General features: G+C 45.9%; 1 protein-coding gene across 2 annotated transcripts in view; it reads left to right on the top strand.

Moving 5' to 3' along the window:
• Window positions 1-21,892, top strand: part of GLCCI1 (glucocorticoid induced 1) — a 654,614-nt gene that overhangs the window by 218,910 nt on the left and 413,812 nt on the right. For both annotated transcript variants that reach the window (XM_069648520.1, XM_069648519.1), the window contains exon 3: window positions 19,034-19,120. In XM_069648520.1, coding sequence (XP_069504621.1) covers window positions 19,034-19,120 — 87 coding nt within the window. The remainder of the gene's footprint in view (window positions 1-19,033; window positions 19,121-21,892) is intronic.

Raw genomic sequence — 21,892 nt, 5'->3', positions numbered from 1 at the left:
GCCTATGGCTACTGACCAAACTCCGACAAAGAAGATAAAGTGTCACCCGTCTCCTCAGTTTTCAGCTTCCGCACCGGGAGCCCTCTGCTCTGGTGGACCCGGACACAGGGACGGAAACGGCCACGCCGATGACTCTCGTCACAGCTGACGGGTCGCCGCAGCCAAGGGCATCCCTACTGGATGAGGTGGGGTATTTCCACACCATGGTTGCCAAGGCCTCCAAACATTTCCATCTTACGCCTGAGGAAACCAAGAAGGAGGGTTTCCTGTACTAGAGGCGCAAGGTCAAGAGGAAGACCATCATGGCGGTGCCTCTTTTGGAAGATTGAGGGATGAGGGACTGGCCCTCTTGAAGAACATTTGCACTGCTCCAGGCAAGAGGGATAGGCTAGTAAAGTACCGGGTGCCGGAATCTGCACCCAAGTGCCTATGATCGCGACCATCGCCAGACTTTGTGGTTTCAGTGGCCATGCGGAAATGGTTGGTGAATCCTTCCTTGTCATCCTCAGTCTCACCGGACAGCGAGCGTAAGAAGATCGACGCCATGGGAGTGAAGGTTATTTACAATGCAGCGTCCACCATCAAGGTGGCCAATGCACTGGCGATCCAGGCCAGGTACAACTGGGAGCTGTGGTACAAGCTGGGACCGATTCTTCAGTTCCTCCCCGACGACAAAAGGATAGAGGCGAGTGCCGTCATCCAGGAGGGAGAGGTAGCTTCGGATCACACCATCAAGGTTGCACTGGACATCGCTGACATAGGGTTCCGGCAGATAGTGAACAGTGTTTGCCCTTGTCGCGTATGGCTGATTGCCACGAATTTCCACAAGGAAGTTCAGACGAGGGTACTGGATATGCCGTTCGTCTCAGATATCCTCTTTGGGAAGACAGTCGACAAGTCACTGCAGGCCATCAAGATGGATATGGAGAAGGCCCGTTCCTTGGGCACGCTCCAGCAGCCTGCTCTTCCTTTCACTCCTCCAAGGGGATGTCACGCGCATCATCGAAAGGTTTCTCCTCATACCGCCAGCCCTCCAGGTCCATGACCCAGGAAGCATGCAGGGGCTCTTCCCAGGCCTACGGTGGAGATGATCGGCGCCGCCATCACCTGCAAGGCAGATCAGCGCCAAAGCAAGCCTGAACCAACCAGGACAAAGCAAGCCGGAGGAGAAGGATCTACACATCAATATCATGGAGCTACGGGCAGTGTTATGGGCCCTCAAGTCATTCCTTCCGTCTCTGAAAGGCAAGGCGGTGAGGATCTTCACGAACAACACCACCACAATGTTCTACATCAGGAAGCAGGGGGGGCACTCGATCCCAAGTGCTCTCCAAGGAGGCGCAGGACTTGTGGCACTGGGCCGTCGGCCAAGAGATGTTCCTCGTCCCCTTTCACCTGGCGGGGGTCAAGAACACCAACAACTCCCTCAGCAGGGAGTTGCGCTCCTGCCACGAGTGGGAACTTCGGCAGGACCAAGTGAACCGCATCTTCATCAAGTGGGGCTGGCGCCAGATCGATCTGTTTGCGACCGCAGCGAACTCCAAATACCAGATGTTTGTCAGCAGGTTCCACCAGCCGAGGATAATGGGGGACGCGTTCTCCTTCCAGTGGGAAGGCCTGTTTCTCTATACGTTCTCGCTGTTTCCACTCCTGCTACGAGTCATCAACACACTCAAACGGTGCTGATGCTGGATGATACTCGTCGCCCAGCTGTGGCCGAGGCAGATTTGGTACCCGGACCTTCTCAGCCTGCCTCCGGTCAAACTGCCAATAGTCCAGGATCTTCTCACCAGAGACGGAGGCGCAATTCTGCATTACGACCCAGGATCACTGAACCTGAGGGCTTGGCTCCTGCAGCTCTAGAGTTTGAAGGATATGAGTTGCCAGCAGACTGCAGGGAGGTGCTTACCAAGGGCAGAGTTTTGACTTTGAAGTGCTACGGTCACAAGTGGAAGCGTTTCGCTACGTGGTACCAGTCGCTGAAGATCTCCCCTCTGAGGTTCATGTCCCAGCCGATTCTTCCATACTTGTTATCCTTGGCCAAGGCCGGACAGGCGCACGCCTCTATCAAGGTGCAGCTGGCAGCTATCTCACGCTATACCAGGTCTCAGGATGATCTTCTCGTTGATCTCACCGTCTCGTCAAGCAGTTCCTCAAAGGACGTTTTCAATTTTTGCTGCAGGTGAAGACACCTGCCCGGTGTAGGAACTCGATGTGGTGCTGATGAGGCTCATGGGGACTATGCATCGGGCCCCTCTCAAGTTCCTCTTGTGGAAAACGGCTTTCCTTTTGGCCATCACCTCTGCCAGACAGGTGGGTGAGATCCAGGCCCTATCCTGCAATCAGCTATATTGAAGTTCTACGATGCACGCACAAAGGTTTTCGGAAGAATTCTCAACTGCTTGTGTACTTTGGTCCTGTGAACCATGGGAAGGCTTTGTCCAAGGCTTCCATCTCAAGGTGGCTCTCTGGCTGCATCACGCACTCATCAGTTGGCGAACCAACCGCTGCACAGCTGTTCGAGAGCCCACTCCACCTCAGCGATCTCTTCAACGTCGGCATTCCTGTCTGGTGTGCCCCTGCTGGATATCTGCAGGGCTGCTGCATGGAGGTCCACACACACCTTCACGAAGTTTTACTGCGTCAACGGGGATTCAAGAGAGGACTCCAGAGTCGGCTAAGCAGTGCTACGCAGCCCTGTTCGCTTGAGGTGAGTCTGTTCCAGGGGTAAGAGTAATTCCTTCTGTTGAGCCTTGCTCCCTCCCATGGTTGTGTAATGTTGTACTGCTATGTATTTGTTATTCATGAGCATGTGAATCCTTGCCAGACCCCATGCTGGAGAAGGAACAAGTCTTACTTGTAACTATTGTTCTCCAGCATGGGTCTGGCATGGATTCACATGCGAACCCTCCCTCCTATCCCTCTGCGGCTCTTCTTGGTCATGCTGCCACTTTACGTGCTTACCAAATATTAAGATGGCTGCTGGAGGAGGGGGCTTAGGTAGAGGACTGTCATTGACTGGGGGCAGTATGACTCAGAGGACAGTGATTGGTTTAGAGGAGCAATACAGCTTGTAAGTGAAAGTGATGCTGTTTTTCTTTTACCGAGGATTCCCGGCCTGACAACAGGGAATATTCATGAGCATGTGAATCCATCCCAGTCCCATACTGGAGAACAATAGTTACAGGTAAGTCACTTATTCGTTACCAAACTCCCACCTGCCACAATCGCCCCCAACCAGTGGTCTTCACCACGACTCGCCATCAACCACCGACTCTCCTCTGGATCCCCTGTCTGTGGGACTGGAGTAAATCATTTTATATTACAGTTAGTATATCCTCAGGTAACCAGTTGCGTTTGCAGGCCCCTCCTTCCTTCATGATACGGTCGAGAAGGTCGCCATCCATCTTTCCTAGGAGTGCGCATCTCCCTCCCATCCACTGCATCGTTGTGCAGTCCCTCAACTTGTCGATTCGCTTCAGCAAATCTGCCGCCTCGTTTTCCTTTGTGATGGTGTAGACTTTCCTGCCATGTTCAGACCGCTGGGAAAGGTCCATAAGTAGCGCACTCCCTTTTATCGCAACCAACTGGTCACTAGACGCAGACCCTTCCTCAGACTGGTCCAGCACTATCTCTTCCTCATCAAAGGCATTCAGGATCTGTCAAAACAAAGCACACAAGTAGGCATCCAAGTCTGCACCTGACACTGCTTTAGTTATCCCACGCATCCGAATGTTATTTGGTCGAGACCTATTTTCTGCGTCCACCTGTTCATTGATCACCAGCTCGAGTTGTTCCATTTCCCTCTAGGGCTGTACCGAATAGCATATTTAGTATTCGACCGAATACCGAATAGTTTGTCAACTGTTCAGCCGAAGCCGAATATGAAGCCAAATAGTTGCTTTATTTAATAAATCATGTTCCAAACTTCAAAAAACACACTTATTAAAAAAAACAAATAAAGCACCATTTTAATTGCATTGTATGCTTTTATTTCTCTTCATTGTAATTAATGTAGCAAATTTATTTAAAGTATAAAGGCCAGAAATAAAGCAGATTTAACCAAAATGAAGGGACCAAATGTACAGAAGATTGTTGCATATTCAGTGCCAGTTAAAGTAGGAGGTTTCACAAATGCAAAAGGACTGCCTTTGTGAATCGGATGCATTGCATTCTTTATCCAGTTGCAAAGTCGAGGTGGTCGAGTTTTGAAACTTCTTTGCAGCTCACATAGAAATGTATAAAATGGTTCATGTCGGCTCATGCAGGACACAAGTTAAGAGGAAATCTGAAATGCGTGAACTGCATCTCACAACTATTCACCCCACCGCCACAAATGCTGCTCACTTTTCACTTATCCTAGCCACACTTTCTCATCAATACACTAACATATGCAACTTATAATTTCCTGATCGAATATCAGATAATGTTAAACTCAGGACTCCAGTCCTTAAAAAAAGAAAAGGGGGGACTATGACGTACGCAATGGGAAGTGACATGACAGGAACTGAAAGTATCTATGCACATTTCTTTCAATTTTTTTTTTCCACTGGAAAAAAGTGCACGTTGCATGTAAACATTTGCCAAAAGAAAAGATGTTCCTGTATTGTTGCGGGCTAAGTATAAAACAAGTGCACATTTTCTGTCTAAGAATCTGTAACAAAACATGCCTTAAAGAGCTGATTACAATATAAGATATTTTTCAGCTGTGTAATAAAACAATTTTGTCTGGTCTAATTCTATTCAGTTTTGCAAACTGAAGTCTATATTTGCCTTTCTGAGTTCATGTTGCATTGTATTCAAATGAGAATGTCAAAGTATTCGGTAAGAGCCGAATAGCTTTTTTTCAGCCGGAATTCGGCCGAATACTTACTCGAAGCCGAAGTTCGTTACACCCCTAGTTCCCACAATCCTCAAAATCCAACTGTGGGTTGGGTTAGTCGGCAAGTAAACTTGAGCTGCCACTAATACTTGATTCTTCTTTGAACTGTCTTGTCCCTGTAGCAGTGATTTAATGTCCCCTGCTTACAGCATTTTGGTCTTAGCTAATTGCTTGGCCATTGCGGAGGGATGCACACCACCCTTTTTCCATGGACAGTCACCCACCAGGGTGGCAAACGCTGAGTTACCTTCTCGCCTTCCCTTACCAGCACAAGTAAACTGATCAATGCGGCGTCCCCTGTGGGTTAGCTCAGTTGAAGACCATCCTCCGACACTCCAGTCACTTAACAAAAAAGCGCAGCCCCTGCAGAGCAGATACCCCCCCCACCGCAATTATTACTGTGGGCGTTAATGTGCGCTTTACAGATCTTTCGCCCGAAATCCCTACATGGTGCGAGTTACTCCATTTGCGGATATCCCCCCTGAGTCGGTGAGCCGGAGCCCCAGACGTCTCCCACGCTGCCTCCCGAGGTCTCTGGGAGCCGCTCACCTCAGCACGTACCTTGTAGCTATCGGCCGCGCCACCCGCACTCCGCTCACATACACCTCCTACACGGGGACTCCAATGCCACACACATTGCAGGAGGGAAGCCGCGCACAGGCCAACGTTCACCCTGTTAGCAGTGCGTTGGCCCCATTCTCATCCTCCTCCAGACCCACCACAGTTTTCTGTGTCAGCGACCATGCGTGCCGCCTGTTAGGGAGAATTCTCATTCTATGTCTAATTTCCCTTACCTAGTAAGTCCCGCAGGACCTTTTCTGGATTTATGGAGTTTATTTTTTCCACCTCCTCAGCAGCTTTGCTGGATTTATGGAGTTTATTTTTTCCACCTGGTAAGAGTGTGAGCTTTTCCCCCACTCTTCCCTGTGTTTTGCTATGTAAATTTCAACTGTTTTTGTGATTGTGGACTCTGGAGTACACCACTTCAGTAGCCCCACTCTTTGTGTTACACAGCACCTTCAGTGACACAGGGTTGTCTTTTAGACTTCCCACCGACTCTATTTTCTGGGGCTGACTACTGTCCCCCAGAAAAGGGTAAAGTTGCCATTAACTTTACACAGTCACTTTAACCACAGATCCAGTACACCCCATCCTATATGGAGTATTGGAAAGGTTTCGTTCTTAGCCTTTTTTATCTGTGCCTCTTGGAGCATTGATTCGCTCCCTTAACATTAAGACTTGGCTGGTGGCGGAGCATTGATTCGCTCCCTTAACATTAAGACTTGGCTGGTGGCAGTGGTATCTACCCTAATTGTCCTACCGCGATTATATTACATAACGTGGTACCGTTTTAGGCTATTTTAGTAGCCTCGAACTTTAAACCCGCTTGCCCAAATACTTTTTATTTCAGCTCCGGTTGGGTTTAATCGCCATTTCTTTTTGTTAACATCCTTCTTGGGTCTTTCTTTGTGCGGAAAACCAGGTCTGCCTCCTTTGGTCACCGACCTTTGGTGGGCTTCTGACCAGAAGCCCTCCTTTGCCGTCTGGGTGTCTAGGTGGGCTGAATGTGGGGGAGGGGTGTAGTCCCCCCCTGCACAGGTCTCCTTGGAGACCCAAGTCACACTCTGTGTTGATTGGCTGAGGTGGTTGTCCGGGCTGGACAACTCCCCTGCTGAGTGATTGACAGCCAGGCTGTGTGAATGGGGATTTTGGCATAAAAGGCAGGACTCTTGGGCTAGAAGTCAGTCGCCACTGGAACTGCAAAGAACCGAAGAGAAGCGGAGAAGAAGACGGCCACTGCAACCCCGGATCCCGGTGAAGCCGTGCTGCAGTCCTGAGCTATCTAGCCTTCGACGACAAGAGAAGATCCAATCCGGAGTCATCTTCCCTTGAGCCTGGTGGGATCAACCAGCTCACCCTTTCCTCAGTCAGAGAATCCTCTCCTGGGTCGAAATCACTGCTGTGCCGTAGTGGTCCGGATAGCCATCTGAAGAGCCCTCTCCTGATTTAAAGGAGCGTACCTTTTATTCCTCGTTGACTTTCGCTGCTGCTGGCCTCATCCCTGGGTAGTGCAGATCCCTCCAGACGTCCTTGTCCCCAAGACTGAAGCTACAGGAACTGTGAGTCTGCAGGAACACCAGGAACAACTGCCGTGGCACCAGCTTTCTCCAACGGAATAAAGTACTGTGCACATTTGGTCGTTCTCTCCGACTGACCAGCTAGAATCGGGGTGAACCCTTTTCCTCCACAAAGATTTGTTCTTTCTTCCCTCCCTCTTATAACTTTTCCTTCCATCTGACAATATCTAAGTACTCTTGGCATCTCGAATCTCGAACTGTTCAATGTGTGATCCTCGGCAACTGAGCATCTGCTCCATTGACACTGGCGCAGGCCTATTGACTTAAATCTGTATCTTTGAACAAGTCCTCAGAGTCCCTTGCCTTGACAAAATTATTGCTGTGATTTTTAACCCCTTTTCCCCTTGTTTGAAATTCTAAAGTACAAAGTGTGTTTTAACTTCGTAAGCATTTTTATCCGCGGGTACGCGTTAGTATCGCAACACCGGTCTGTCAAATCCTAATGTACTTAATTTGAATTTGCTGGAACAAGTGGAAGTGGTTGTGTGTAGTGTATTTTACGTGTGGTGTTTTATGAACAGATGGCTTAAAATAAATGTACTTATATTTTTTGCCTGAAACCTTGAGTCAGTGTTTGCTTGAGTCACAATAATTGTGGTCCTTTGTGTAATCTCTACTACTGCTCATTTACTCTTGAGATAAGTCTGGCTGCTCTGCTACTGCTACCACTTTAACAGTGTAGTACAGGCTTGTACCAAAGGTGAACTTGTATTACCACTTGTAGTCTTAATTGTGTGTAGTGGTCCCTAAGGGCACTGCACAGGTTTCTGCCTAACACCGACTCATGCTGACTGCTCCGATCAGGCTCCGGGCACCATCTTGTTGGCGAGTGGGTGTCCATTGCCGCCAGGACTTTGCTATTTAAATTCGGTTCCCTGCATCAGCAGGAGCCACCACTTTGTCGGAAGCTGCCCTACCCCTCCGTCAACACTGAGGACTTGCAAATCCACTGTTATTCACACCGGTGAGGTGGAGAAAAGGCCAGACGGCGGTGAAGCAGGGAGCTCACCGAAAGCGCATCTGCATGTTTCTTCGGCCGCACACGCCCCCGAATCTACATGCCACAACTTTAAACTATCTATTTGCTTGAAGATACACATCTTCTTACTATGGGGAATAGATTGCATGATGTGAAGCGCGCTCCCCATCATTTCGTACCTTCAGAAGTCAACCTTTTTTCCTTCTTGAATACTGTGTGCCGCCAACAAATCCCCATGAAGTCTTCAGGGTATGTCATTCCCATGCTCCACGCTGGAGGAATAACCACATGGAGACTCAACAGGCACAAGTAAAGTAACAAGATTTCTGCAACTGCCTTGGCACCCTCTGTTTTACTATCCGTTTCCCTCTTGCATTGTTTGGCCCTCTGCCACTTTTATTTGCTTGCTTTCACTTCACATCCTCTCCCACCCTTCGTCTCTGCATCCATCTTGTATTCCACTCCGCTCCATCTACCCACACTGTGATAATTTGTTTTGATTGCAAAAAAATATGCTGTTGAATTCCTAAATGATTGCTAGCTCTTGCCAGCTGTTTTAGTTTCATGAACTCTTTAAAAAGTGTTTGTACATACCAATGTTACTTAGTCTAGCGACCTGTAACCACTTGGCATTGTAACTTTGAAGTCACAGAATTTCGATATCTCTGCACTATAATAACACATTGGAATGTTTGAAAAGGTTAGAAAGCCTCGTCAGGTCTGTGGATGTAAGGGAGATCTGGGCTGGAGCTGCAGCACATCCCCTTTCATGTCGCAGTCTCTCTACCCGCCCCCACGGCCTGGACCTACCACCATGCCCCTCACCATCCTCTGGGAAATAAAAACGGACCAGATCTCTCCTCAAAATAGGCCCTGAGAGAAGCAGGGGATGAAACAAACCAGTTGTCATGGCCAGGGTCAGTACGTTCCACTGGCATCCCATAGCCTGAAAGTTACTTACCGGTATTCAGTCAGATCCCCAATACCTCTCCCTAAGGTTGTGGCTTACCCATGACCATCTCCCTGTTGCAGGTATGATGCCCCTAATCTAATGCAGAATGCTCTGATCTAATTTGTGTCCAGGGCTGGAGGTACCACCTTCCAGGCATAGGACAGGAAGCCTTCTGGCTCTGTGTTAAATACTAGAGAAAATACAAGGTGGCTGGCTGGTTAAGGTATAGAGCAATTACCTGTGGCTTGTAGTCTCAACTCAACATGTATGGTGCGGCGACGGCACAGGAAGGAGGGATGACGTGACTAGCTATAGAGTCTGGGATGCCTCCTTGGGCGAGGGAAGAGAGGGACAGCACCATTCGGCCCTGGGTGATGCTGCCTCCTTAAACTGGTGAAGGTAAGTGCAGGGAGAGAACAGTGCATGTGTCAGTGGAGAGCATGGCGTCAGTAGCTCTGCCGGGAGGTAGTACATTTGTTTGGGGAGTGGATGTCGCAGAGCCTTACACCAGGTGGCTGAGCGTGACTGTACAGCATAGGCACCACAATTCCAGATTCCAGTTGAGAAATAAAGTTGGTGTGAGGATATCCACACGGTCAAAATCAAGAGAAAACTACAGCAAACAAAAAGACCCACACAAGACCGTTGACAGGTAGCCCCTCCAGTCTTCAGTTTTCATTTAGCCCTGTCCCACCGTTGCCCCCTTTTTGTCTCTGAATCAGCATCAAATGTTTCCACATCTGCCATCTTGGAATGGCGTTGTTCTACTTTACACTCAACTATCTTTTCCTTAGGAAAAACCTTTTTGCTGCTTGCTCCTGGCCCACTTGTTGGCTCCCCTTACCCCCAACCTATGCCTGACAATACTCCACTGCCTACCCCCCACTTACCGGCCCACACTACTGTCGCCTCAATGTTTATGGGGAAAATACCTATGAAATGTTGAGACTAACTGTTCATGAATAGAGGATGCTGGGTCCCAGGCCCTATCGTCAGGCCAATACCCCTTCCAATCCACCAGGTGTTGTAAATATGTGTAATGCCAGCTGGAGTCCTGAATCACCCTGACCGCAAACTCCAGACCCCCACTGACTACTACTGGTGAGGAGGGGGATGGAAAGATGGGTGGGGGGGGAGGGCTGTCTTCAAAAGTGCGACTGAAAAACTGAACTGCATGAATCTTCCACCTTGATTGAAGGTGCCCAACTTTACTGCCACAGTGTCAATCTTCAAAATAGGGAAAGGTCCTCTGATTTCTAAAGCTATTTGGGATGAAATCCCAGAACGGTGAGGAATTGAGTGGCCAACCATACATTCTAGCCAGCAAAAAAACAGGGCTTCTGTAATCTATGCTCATCTTCAAATTGTTTGTTTAGCTGAAAGCAGATGTTCCAAAATATGATCCTGGACTAAGTCCAATTCCTTTGACGATTTCTTACCAAGTTAACCAGCGCAGCGAACTGAAAACAAAATCTCAGGTGGAACCCATGACCGGCAAAAAATGGGGACACTTTAGTAGACCCGTGCTGCAAGTTGTTATATGCCACTTATGCCAACACAATCCAATTGGCCCAAACATCCTGACCTTGAGTAACAAAACGGAGATACTGTTCAATCGATATGATTGAACCTCTGTTTGCTCATCTGATTGTTGTTGAACACCTTTACAGGATTGTGTGCCCAAACCCTTCTCAAGGCCCATGAAAATGTAGCCACAAATTGTGATCCCTTGTGTGTGATTGCTTCAGGTAACCCATGCAATCGTATCCCCTACCTTCGCCAGACTAGCCTGTACTATGCAAGCATAGTAAACCAAATAAATGACCTATGTATTAGTAAAGGAATCGACGTTAGCCAACATAAGCGGTACTCCCTCCCCAACCGCCCCCCCCCCCCCCCCCCCCCCCCCGAGAGCAATTCTTTTGTCAGGGACACATGGGTTAGGTAGGACACAAGCCTGTTTGAGGTCTTACTTGTCTTTGCACGAGCACATCCCTCGCACGACTGAACATGCATTACTCCTGTACACTGGTCCACCAGAAATAATGGCCAGAGACCTCCACGGTGTGTCGAACCCCCGGATGACCTGCACTATCATGGCAAAAATACATTGCATGTGTCTGCAGGGATGCTTTTGGCAAAAAGACGGTCATGTACCGATTTATTGTTTATAGTCTAAGTTGTATTCACCACCATGTATTCGCTTTAGGTACTGTTTCTTTTTCTCATACTCTGTTAGACTCATCTCTATGGTACCACCTGTTCACCTAATGTTATAAGTATATAAAATTGCTGTACACAGGTACAGTGAATACATGGTTGTATTTTTCTATAATATGTATTGGTGAATAAGAATGTGTTTTGAAAAAAAGAAAAAAATCCAAAATTGACCTTCTGTTTAAGGTTCTCTTTATGCATTCAAAATACTTTAAACTATGCTCTTCTATTATGCAAGCACATGTTGAGAACCCACCTATGTATTTGTCAACCGGGTTGAGGGTGACATGCCCAGCCATACCCCAAGACGTGGTGAGAAACCAAATGACTCTAGAGGGTCTGGTCAGAGTCCATATACTACAAAAATGGAGTCGATAGGTATTAGTCTCCCATCTATATCTCAGTATATCAACACATTAATGACAGAAGGCTGGTTTACTAACAAAGTTATTCCTAACACTGAGTCCCTAATACAAAAAAGATTAGCCCTAAATGTGAACAACCTCGTACCCAAGCTTAATCGGCCCTAGTTGGTGCTGGTTTGCCGACTGCAAGGGGATGTCGAGATCCTGACCCTATCCTCTCTAAACCACTTTCCTACTGTCTAAAAGTAAGTGCACACTATTTGGGAGTTGGTATCTGTATTTAATGTTTCCGCCTCCAAAGCGTGTGTCTTATCAGCAATAAAAGAATGGAAATTCTATGACATTTGGTCAATAGACCTATATTAAAAAAGCTCATTCACTCTACACTGTACAAAGACCGTGGAGAGAAAAAGAGTTGTGATAACTTGATAAATTTCTTCATGCGAGCTCTTTACTTAATATGTAAGGGTGTCGGAGTCTGGGTTGTCAACCAGTACTACTATGAAAACAGTCAACCGGTTTTAGCGGGATTCACAAGTGGCCGCTTTCTTCAGGACGAATATTTGTAGATCTAATATTCTTTTGGTAATCTTCAGTACTATGAAGGTTTTTGAGGATGTCTTCAGGTGTCCAACAAGGTTGGTTGGGTCAATCCCTAAATCCTACAGGATAAAAACAAGAGAGACAAGGGGGGCTATCATCAATTTCAGAGTACTTCTAAGACCTAATTTACAAGTATTTTGGTTATTAGCCTCCCTGGGAGGTGAGGCTCATCTTACCTCTTGTGCTAAATCTCTTGGTCGTGCCTGCCATGTGCTAAGTGTATCTTAAACTCAACTGCAAGTGTTCTTGGCAGGAATCTGTAAAAGATACGACATAACTGTTATGGTTCAATTCTGTTTATCAGTTAGCAGAGTTGTGTATAAAAAAGACAAGGTCTTGATCTTCACCTGTCTTCACCGATTCTTCCTGTGGAAGAGGGAAGGCGCTCTGTTCCTTCTTATCTCCTCAGTTATTTCCTGTAATAGAAACAGGAAACCAAAAACAGTGCTGTGTGTTTAAAACTAAACATTTCTATTCTTACCGGAAAGCCCAGCCATTAGTCATTGGACTCTATTGTGTATGGGCTCTCTACAGTATCATAGCCACTCTGATCAAGCTGTATCAGGCAAAACCCTGCAGGTGCCGTGCCACATTTTGGCGCTCCTTTACCTCCCCAATCCTTCCCACATCCTCCCCATAGTGAGAGGGGGGTTCTACGTTCCGATTACTGTTTCGTCATAAATATTGTGGTGTGCCCGTCCATGGAGACTCTAGTACAGAGTCTATCCGCGGGCTAGTAAATGCGCTATTACGGCCGCTTACCTTGGTTGCTTTTCTCGCTGCTGCTTTTCCTTCCGCAATCGGGATATGCGCCATTTTGCGCTCAATGTTTGTTATTGAAGTCGCGATCACTTGATCGCGTGCAAACTACAGTTTTGTCCCAGGGAAAGTTGGGAAATGTAGTTGACCCAATACTATGCTGTATACACGCTCGCGTAACCCGTGTACCATGCTATGCCATTATAAATGTTGCTGGAATATGTAGTTCGTACTATTATATTGCCGAATTCTAATTCCTGTTTATTTTTCTTTTACTATTGACACGCTGTGCACGTGATATCTCGTGGCTGAACCCATGACTGGCTAATTAATGAGTGCGGTCTATGTCGTGATCTCTGCCAGTTGATCATGTTCGGGGAATTGTCACTCAAGGGGTTGGGTTCGCATCCGAACCCAAGAGTTAATAAATTAATTACCGGGCGGTATTGGGGTTTGTGGTAGTGACGATGCTCTGCTATGCATGTATTTGCGTCATCGGATTTCAACTACAGGACCATTTCAGATGCTTGGGGGCTTGGTGCATATTTCTTTAGGTTTTGTATCGGGATACGGCTCACCATTAACATACATAGCTGAAGAGTATGGGCCATAATACTGCTGGCTGTCGGCAGGTCATACTCGTAAAGTGGGGATATGGTTATATTCCAGAATAGTTGTTAGGCAATATTATCCCATCTAATGTAGATTTGTGTTTACATTGGGCCAAGTTGTCCACAAATGTCCAATGGTGTCTTGGATATCTTCATAGGACTGCCAGGGCTTGCCAACAGATTTCTTCATTTAGGCCTGTTAAATGGCTCTGGGTCCTATACCATAGCAGTTATGTTGTATCTTTTACAGATTCCTGCCAAGAACACTTGCAGCTGAGTTTAAGATACACTCGGCACAGAGCAGGTACGACCAAGAGATTTGGTACAAGAGGTAAGATGAGCCTCACCTCCCAGGGAGGCTAATAACCAAAATACTTGTAAAGTAGGTCTGAGAAGTACTCTGAAATTGATGATAGTCCCCCTTGTGTCTCTTGTTTTTATCCTGTAGGATTTAGGGATTGACCCAACCAACCTTGTTGGACACCTGAGACATCCTCAAAAAACCTTCATAGTACTGAAGATTACCAAAAGAATATTAGATCTACAAATATTTGTCCTGAAGAAAGCGGCCACTTGTGAATCCCGCTAAAACCGGTTGACTGTTTTTATAGTAGTATTGGTTGATAACCGAGACTCCGACACCCTTACATATTAAGTAAAGGGCTCGCATAAAGAAATTTAAGTTATCACAACTCTTTTTCTCTCCACGGTCTTTGTATAGTGTAGAGTGAATGAGCTTTTTTAATATAGGTCTATTGACCAAATGTCATAGAATTTCCATTCTTTTATTGCTGATAAGACACACGCTTTGGAGGCGGAAACATTAAATACAGATACCGACCCCCAAATAGTGTGCACTTACTTTTAGACAGTAGGAAAGTGGTTTAGAGAGGATAGGGTCAGGATCTCGACATCCCCTTGCAGTCGGCAAACCAGCACCAACTAGGGCCGATTAAGCTTGGGCACAAGATTGTTCACATATAGGGCTAATCATTTTTGTATTAGGGACTCAGTGTTAGGAATAACTTTGTTAGTAAACCAGCCTTCTGTCAGAGTCCATATACCCCAGGGAGGGGTGACAACCCAACTAGCGAAAAAGGGATCAGGAAACAGAATAGCCCAACAGTGGCTAAATAACTTAATTGACTGAAGCCGGGCTGATGAACCAGGTAGCCCAAGAAGGGGTGTAAACCAGAGACCACAGGCTGAGACGCATTGGCTGCCGATCATATAAGCGTTCATATAAGTGCTGTGCTTATGCCAAGAAGCCAGTATCTAATCATAGACCATACAGTGGGGGCCATACACCACCTACTAATAAATAATTTGGGTAGATGAACAGATCTTCCTTTCACCTGCGCATTTATTCTCACTTTTATTCCTTTGCATCCTGGCTCTTCTTAAAAATGTCAGGGTTACACCTGTCTCTTCCCCTCCTCCTCATCTTGGCATGTCCCTCACTGGACCAGTTGTGGGAGATCTGTCTTTCTGAAACTTACTTCCAGGCCAAAGTTTCTGAGGGCCACCTACCTAGTCCTACATTTCTGAAGGGCACATAGCAAGTGTACCTTGTATCCTCCATGCCTCTCCTTAGGCTGGTTCTCTTCCAGCTCGATGTCAGTCTTCATGTCTCCACTTTTACATATCTCTCAGGGCTGCACCTGTCCCGCTGCATCCATTAGAGTTCTGGTTTTATTCTCTTCGGGGGATCTTTCTCAGAGACTCCTCGCTCTTTTGTGTCTGGAATGCGGCCCCTCCATTTTCTTGCCAACTTGTCTGATGTCTCTGAGAGACTGTCCCCCTAGGTAACTAGCAGAGAATGTGCCCCACCTACTGTTCTCGCTGTGCCATTTTAGGGTAGGCATTGGTTGGCTGGGTTACAGTCCACCCATCAGAGTCCCTTCTGTTGGTTCACAGGTGCCTGTCAGGTTCCCCCCTGCATTCACCAGCATTCCTCACATACAGAACTGTGATCTGCCAGTTGTTCCCATTCCTCGAACACATCGGGGAGACCGGGTTCAGAGCATGAGAATACTTGCTGTGCTTCCATGGCCACACCCTAAAGTTAATTTAGTTTACATTTCAGAACTTGATTGTCTCTGAGAACAAGGAATGCTCCTGGTTCTCCAGGCCCAGTATGATGGAAAAGTGATGAATTCTATGTAATATTTATCACAAGATTAGCCTGTACTGTCCCAACATTTCACCTAAGACTGAACTACTTAGGGATCTGGAAAGGAGGATGTAACTGGATGTTTCATGTTTAGTAATAAGTGACTCCATTGAACTGAACCTGCTATTTGGATTTCTATACACCTGTCAGGCCTTGCCTCTCAAACAACCCCCTATTTCTTCACAACTATGAATGTAGAGTTTTTAATATTTTTTTTGTCAATGCATCCCCTTCCCCTTTATGCTAGCCCAAATGTTAGTGGCCTCCGTTTTTTCGGAAGGGGGTGCAGGTAGCAGTTACAATAACTATATTGCTTTGCGGCCCCAACTGCCTGCCCCCCTGCCCCCCCTGTTTAATTGGACAGATGTAGTGGAAGAAATTGAAGTGACATACACAGTTTCCCTCTAGAGCATATTCTTTATCGCTGCTTCCCCTACCCCCAAAGCTCAAGCTTGCTCTTACATCCTTTCAGTCACAAATTCACTTTGGTATTGGGACCAAGCCTTTAAGAAGTTCACCTTCCCTGCTTCATCCCACTGTCCTTTAACACCATTACTAAGGAACTTTACTTTTTCTACTGTTTGGAAAATGAGATGTAGGCCCTGGAAATCTAGAGATCTGAAGGTACTTGGCCATCTTTATGAAGGCTAGAAACTGCTTGACTTTGACCAATGCCTTTTGGTCTCCAGGATGACAATACATGTATGGGGGCTACTAAGATTGAGTAACTAGTTGATACCCCCTTATATTTACCTTTTCATATAGTTTACTGGAATGGTCCACCCAGATACAATTCCACGATGGAGTGGGAGGATGATTTGCAAATAGCAGCCCTGGGACAGTATGTGAACAGTGGTCTTACAGAGGCACACAGTTATTGGAGAACATTTTGTTTTTGGTGTTGCCTCACCCCAACCAGAATACATAGAATCTACCTGACACTCTTTTGGAAATGTCTTCTTGGCTAGTTTCTCCTGCATAGACATATGGTGTCAATGTTGCATTGTAAAGGCTTTCTGATGCAACAATTTGTCACATATCCAGAACATGTTTGGAGTGGATCGTCTCCTATATCCTTTGTCTTTCTTATAGGCATTGTTGACTCTGGAGGGGCTTAAAGACAAGATGGCACTTTATTAGAGCGGATACCCATTTGTTTGTTGCTCACCCTAAGTAACTCACCCTTGGAAATCTTCTCCGATAATGCAAAGTGTCCAACTGGTGTGGAAATTGTTTGCTTGCTGTGCATAAAATTTCATACACCCTCCATAACAACCCAATGAAATATTCCAAGGTCTTTGACTCTTTGACCCCTTTTATTAGGTTTCAAAACTGATATCCCAGCCATTCATTAGAAGCTAACCTGAATGCACCATTCTATCCTTGAATATAGTGGTTTTGAAAGGTGCTGCCAGGAGAAGCAGGGTTCAGCTTTCCTCTACCTGCACTTGACTTTAAAGTAACCCATGTGTTTTTAATCTGATGAACTGCCTATTTTTTTATTTGCAATTCTCTTTGTACACACACTATTGTGGCCTAATACCCCTTCACCATGTATTGTATTGCATGATAAAAAAAGTTCAATACCTTTTCATTTATAGAAAACTGGTATCAAAATATACCATGCAGGATAATGCCAATAAATACCAGGTAATTGTGGTGAGGTTCATAAACCATCCAGACCTAACCCTATTTCTGTGCAAGGGCATCACTGGCCCAGCTGACTGAATTGTTACCTGGGAGTGAGATGTTCTAATAGAAACTCTGCATGTAAGCTGGTATGGTTGATGAACCAGTTAAAAGGGTGTAGCTGGAGACTTCTTTGTCACATGTACTCACACATGTTTTATTAATACATTTCTCCTAGACCGTGTTGCCATCTTTAATGGGAATTACAGTCTACCCTCTACTTTAATAATTGGGCATTTCCCTTATCACAGACTAGTTAAAGCTGAACACAATATTATTGTTGGCTCCTCTGTGGAGAAATATTAGGTTTTTATATAACACTTTGTGTCAGATTTCTTCCATTTCTAAGTCCTCTAGTAAAAGCTTTATTGCTCAAGTTAATGGTATTCAAATTATTGACCTCTGAAGAAATAAGATGGGAGTTTTCTCTGTTTGCATTCGAAACTGCAACGTGAGCACCTTGCCTTGACAGTCTAATAAGAGACCCATGATTGCGGAAATCATCCCAAAGAGGGTGGACGTTACGGAGGAGGGATATGCTTTGTGTTGCTGGCAAACAATCAGATTTTGAGTGAAAAAAAGAAATCTTTAGCCTGCCTCCAGTTGTAAATACAGTATTTGGAATAAGCACTTCCACGCAGTAGTCTTAGCAGTCGGATTCAGCCAAATGCTTGAATTCCCAAAATACATTGTCTCGTAAACCATAGAAGGTTTGTTTATACAATACTTGACATAATGACACAGCAGTGGGGTGCGGAAAAAGGCACCCCACCCTTTTTGACCTTCAGCATTTACATGCTCGTTCTGTTCCCAGTACAACATTTTGTGTCGCAAGTTACATGGTAATGTAACAACATACTCCTGCAGATGTTAGTTCTTTATAAGTTTAAGATGTTTGGTCATTGATTTTGTTACGTGGTCACTGATTTACAAGGCTTAGGTATTTATGGTGGTTTGTGGAGTTACTTAGAAATAAAGCTCATGTCACTTGGTCTTTGCTGGTTTGGTGTCAACAAATCTAATCTAACCTCTGGGTAGCTGTAGGCAGACTGACCACAGTTAAGTGACTGCTTATCCCCACTGTCCATGGCAGGCGTGATCCCTCTGCCACAGCAGAACTCAACTGCTCCATTTAATTGCTTGCAGTAGTGCCCTTAATTTCCAGGCTGAGCTTCCACGATCATTCACTCTTCAGGCAGTGTCCATCATCTTTTCCCCAAACTGTTTGAGCAAGCGTCCGTAAAACCCTTGGAGTGAGAGATTCTTCACTCTTGTATCAGGTTTACTGACTCCCCAGTTGTTAAATCTCTTTCTGACAATCAACCACAGCTTGCTATCCTATGGGGAATGTTCGGGCCTGTGTTGGCAAGGTTCTCAGTGATCATAAATAAGACATCTTGCTTGCCGGTCTGCTCCGCCTCATGCTCAGTTTCATGAAGTCTGAAAATGAATGGTCTGATATGATTTTCGATGGCGATGCCAATGTTTAGACAACAGATCTCAGATGCAGCTTCACATGATAATAGCATCTTTTGTTTAGCTATTTAATGTGAGACAAAGGTGAGAGCAAAAATATGCTCTTTAATGTTAAATCATTTGGTAAATGAAATGTCCCTTTTGAGACGGCGAAAAGAAATATGCATCGGAATTTTATTTATTTTACAGACACCTAGCAGTTGGGAAGAAGGAATGGAGAAGAAAAGTACCCACCAGCGGTCTGCGTCATGGGGTAGTGCTGACCAACTCAAAGAAGTGAGTCACTTTTTCTAAGATAATTTGACCTTGAATCATGCATTCATTAATTATCTTGTTGCGTAACACACAATTTTAGTAAACAATATGTAGTCCTTTATTGTACCGGTTTTTGCTCAATTATCTTATTGTTATATACAGAAATCTGACCACCTCCTTTTTGGGTTATGTACTTAACGTGGCACTTTAGCACCTCAGTATCCAAAACAATGCTACAGAGAGGTGAGCCAGCAGTACGGGCATGAGTAAATGAACGAAAACTAAAGAGCCCTGTAATTTGTGGTGTCTCGAGTCTGTGGCAGTGCTTCATCCCATTCACTGGTCCCAGTCCCTCGTGTCTTGTCCCAGATCCTCATCTCTCCTGGTTTGTGTTTTTCAGCCATATAAAATCCTGCTTTGTGTTTTCAGCCTTATAAAGACATTAGGGTTTTAACTAAATGTGTTCCATTCAGCATGCTTTCTTTGCCAGCATATCTCGAAGCGGGCACAAGTAATGGAAGCTCACTTCCAGTGACGTCAGTCCAAGCCTTTATTCCCGTCTGTTGCCCTCCCAACTCTGTACGGCTTAATATATCTTCAATTCGTTTCCACCACCACCATATGTCTCCATTTCTCTGTTTATCTTGGTCTTCATTCCTGTGGGTTATTTAAGGTGGACATGTTGAACTGTGGTTCAAGGATTGCTGAATGGTCTTCCCAGTTTTAGTTTAGACTCTTTCTCCATACACCTTCTCTTTCAGCTCCTGCTTCAAATTCATATTTTATTATGGGCTATAGTTTGAGGTTCCTGGTTGGCTTAGGAAGTTTCCCCACCAAAGCGAGTCCTTGTGCTCAAAGCTCGATTTTCTATTTCCAGGTTCTTCAAAGACTTTTCTTTCATGCTTTCTTTATCGGTAAGATGATTAGTGGTGTGGGATGATCTTTATTGATGCATAATTCAGTGGTGTCGACATTGTGCTTTTCATAACTGATAAATATCTGCAATCAAAGGAGGAGGCGGCTCATTGCAAAACTAGTTGGCAAGGACAGAAGTTTCTCTCCAAAATTACTCTTTAATGTGTTTAAAGTTGTGACCCATCCATCTCCTCATCAATAGGTTGCCTGCCCTGTTGCTATTGTAATTTGCTTTGCACATGAATATTTTTGTTTTTCTGTGGCTGCCATCTTGACCAAATAGCGGAATCCTGTGAGTTGTTAGCCTCTTATTACAAATGAATACTGATGTGTATTTGATTTGTCCAAGCTTATTATTCGATTGTTCCTCTGCTCTGACAATATTTTTGTGGCATGTTACTGTTTCTGGAGTGTTTCATTTATTTCTTTGTAATGATTTAGTGTGGTCTTTTAAGTCTGCAATCTTCAATACAGCTGGCCATGTTGCTAGGATATCGCCACACATGCTCTTTAGATGTAAAAGAACAAAATTAGGAGTAGAAGGCATCCATGTTTTCCTCCCCTGGTGGTGGGAAAAGTAGAGTTGAGTTTGCCTTGTGAATACTTGCATAGTGTAGACCGCCCTAATGATTAACTGAAACAATTCATTTAAGGCCAAGGACTCAAATTTGTTTGATAGCTGTTTACTGTTGATGAAGCTGAAAGCAGATGTGAAGTCCATAAATGCCCCAGATTTCATATTTTGTGTGTGAGTATGTGTAAGGACACAAAACGTTAATTGACTGCTGAAAGACCCCTTGGATTGTATGTAGGATTTCTCCAGCATGTGTTCTGGCATGGATTCACATGCTCATGAATATTCCCCGTCAGGCTGGGAATCCTCGGTAAAAGAGAAATCTGTTTGTTTAATGTCTCCTAATACTCCTACGTCCTGTCCCCTTTCCTCCATACTTGTGGGACATCTCTCCGTCCTGTGGGACGGGACAGGAGCACTTTGTAAAAAGCATCCAAATTTTTTTCCAAAAATTTGTCGTCCCTCTTTCCTGCGCGTGGCCCGGCACGCGGCCGTAACCCCGCCCATCTTGGCTCAGCCCCGCGCATCGCCCATCAGTCCTTTTCTCCGCTCGATCGGGGCCGGACGCACCTGCATCCTCGGAAGATTTTTTCCCTTTTTTCCTCTCTGGCTCTCGCTAGCGTTCGTTTACTAGTCTGTCTATGTCTTTCAAATTAGACTTTCCAGATTGTTCACCGTGTCACTGTCGCTTCGTGAGGGCGGTTCCCCATCCTCTTTGTTTAGAGTGTTTGGGTCCGGGACACCGCTGGTACTCCTGTTTTTACTGTGACTCCCTTTTGGTCCGGGCACTTCAACGTCGGTTGGAGCGGTGGGAGGAGGTGTTCCGACGAACTCCTCCTTCGCATTTTCTGGCGTTCATCGACGAGAAAAAAAAACGCCCGGTAAATACTTTACTTTTCAGAGCACCCCGACCAGGGGATACCTTCCCGGGTCCCTCTCGGTCCGGGAGGGGCGTTGATCGCTGTGTTACCGGGGTTCGCCCTGAGGTGCCCGTTGGGCCTAATAATTCTACCAGAGTTTTCTCCGAGTCTCCGTAAGGGGCCTGTGAACACCGGAGTACGCTCCGAGGCCCCTCCTGTGGGGGCTGTTTGTAGACCAAGTTCTACTGAGTCGTGGGGTACCAGAGTTTGCTCGGAGGCCTCTGTCGGCTTCCCTCAAAAACAAAACCGGGGTGCGCCCCGAGGCCTTGGCTGGGCTTGTAGTTACCGAATGGAGGTTCGAGGCCCGAGGCCCGCGCAGAAAAGGCTGTTACCGGGCCTGGGTCTGAGGTCCCTCGTACAGAGGCTAAAGCTACCAACAGTTCT

Source organism: Ambystoma mexicanum, chromosome 2q (genome assembly GCF_040938575.1).
Source record: "Ambystoma mexicanum isolate Mex_15411 chromosome 2q, UKY_AmexF1_1, whole genome shotgun sequence".
In the NCBI taxonomy this organism is placed as follows: Eukaryota; Metazoa; Chordata; class Amphibia; order Caudata; family Ambystomatidae; genus Ambystoma; species Ambystoma mexicanum.
Note: the sequence above shows the minus strand (reverse complement) of the source record. Positions and strands in the feature narration are given on the sequence as shown.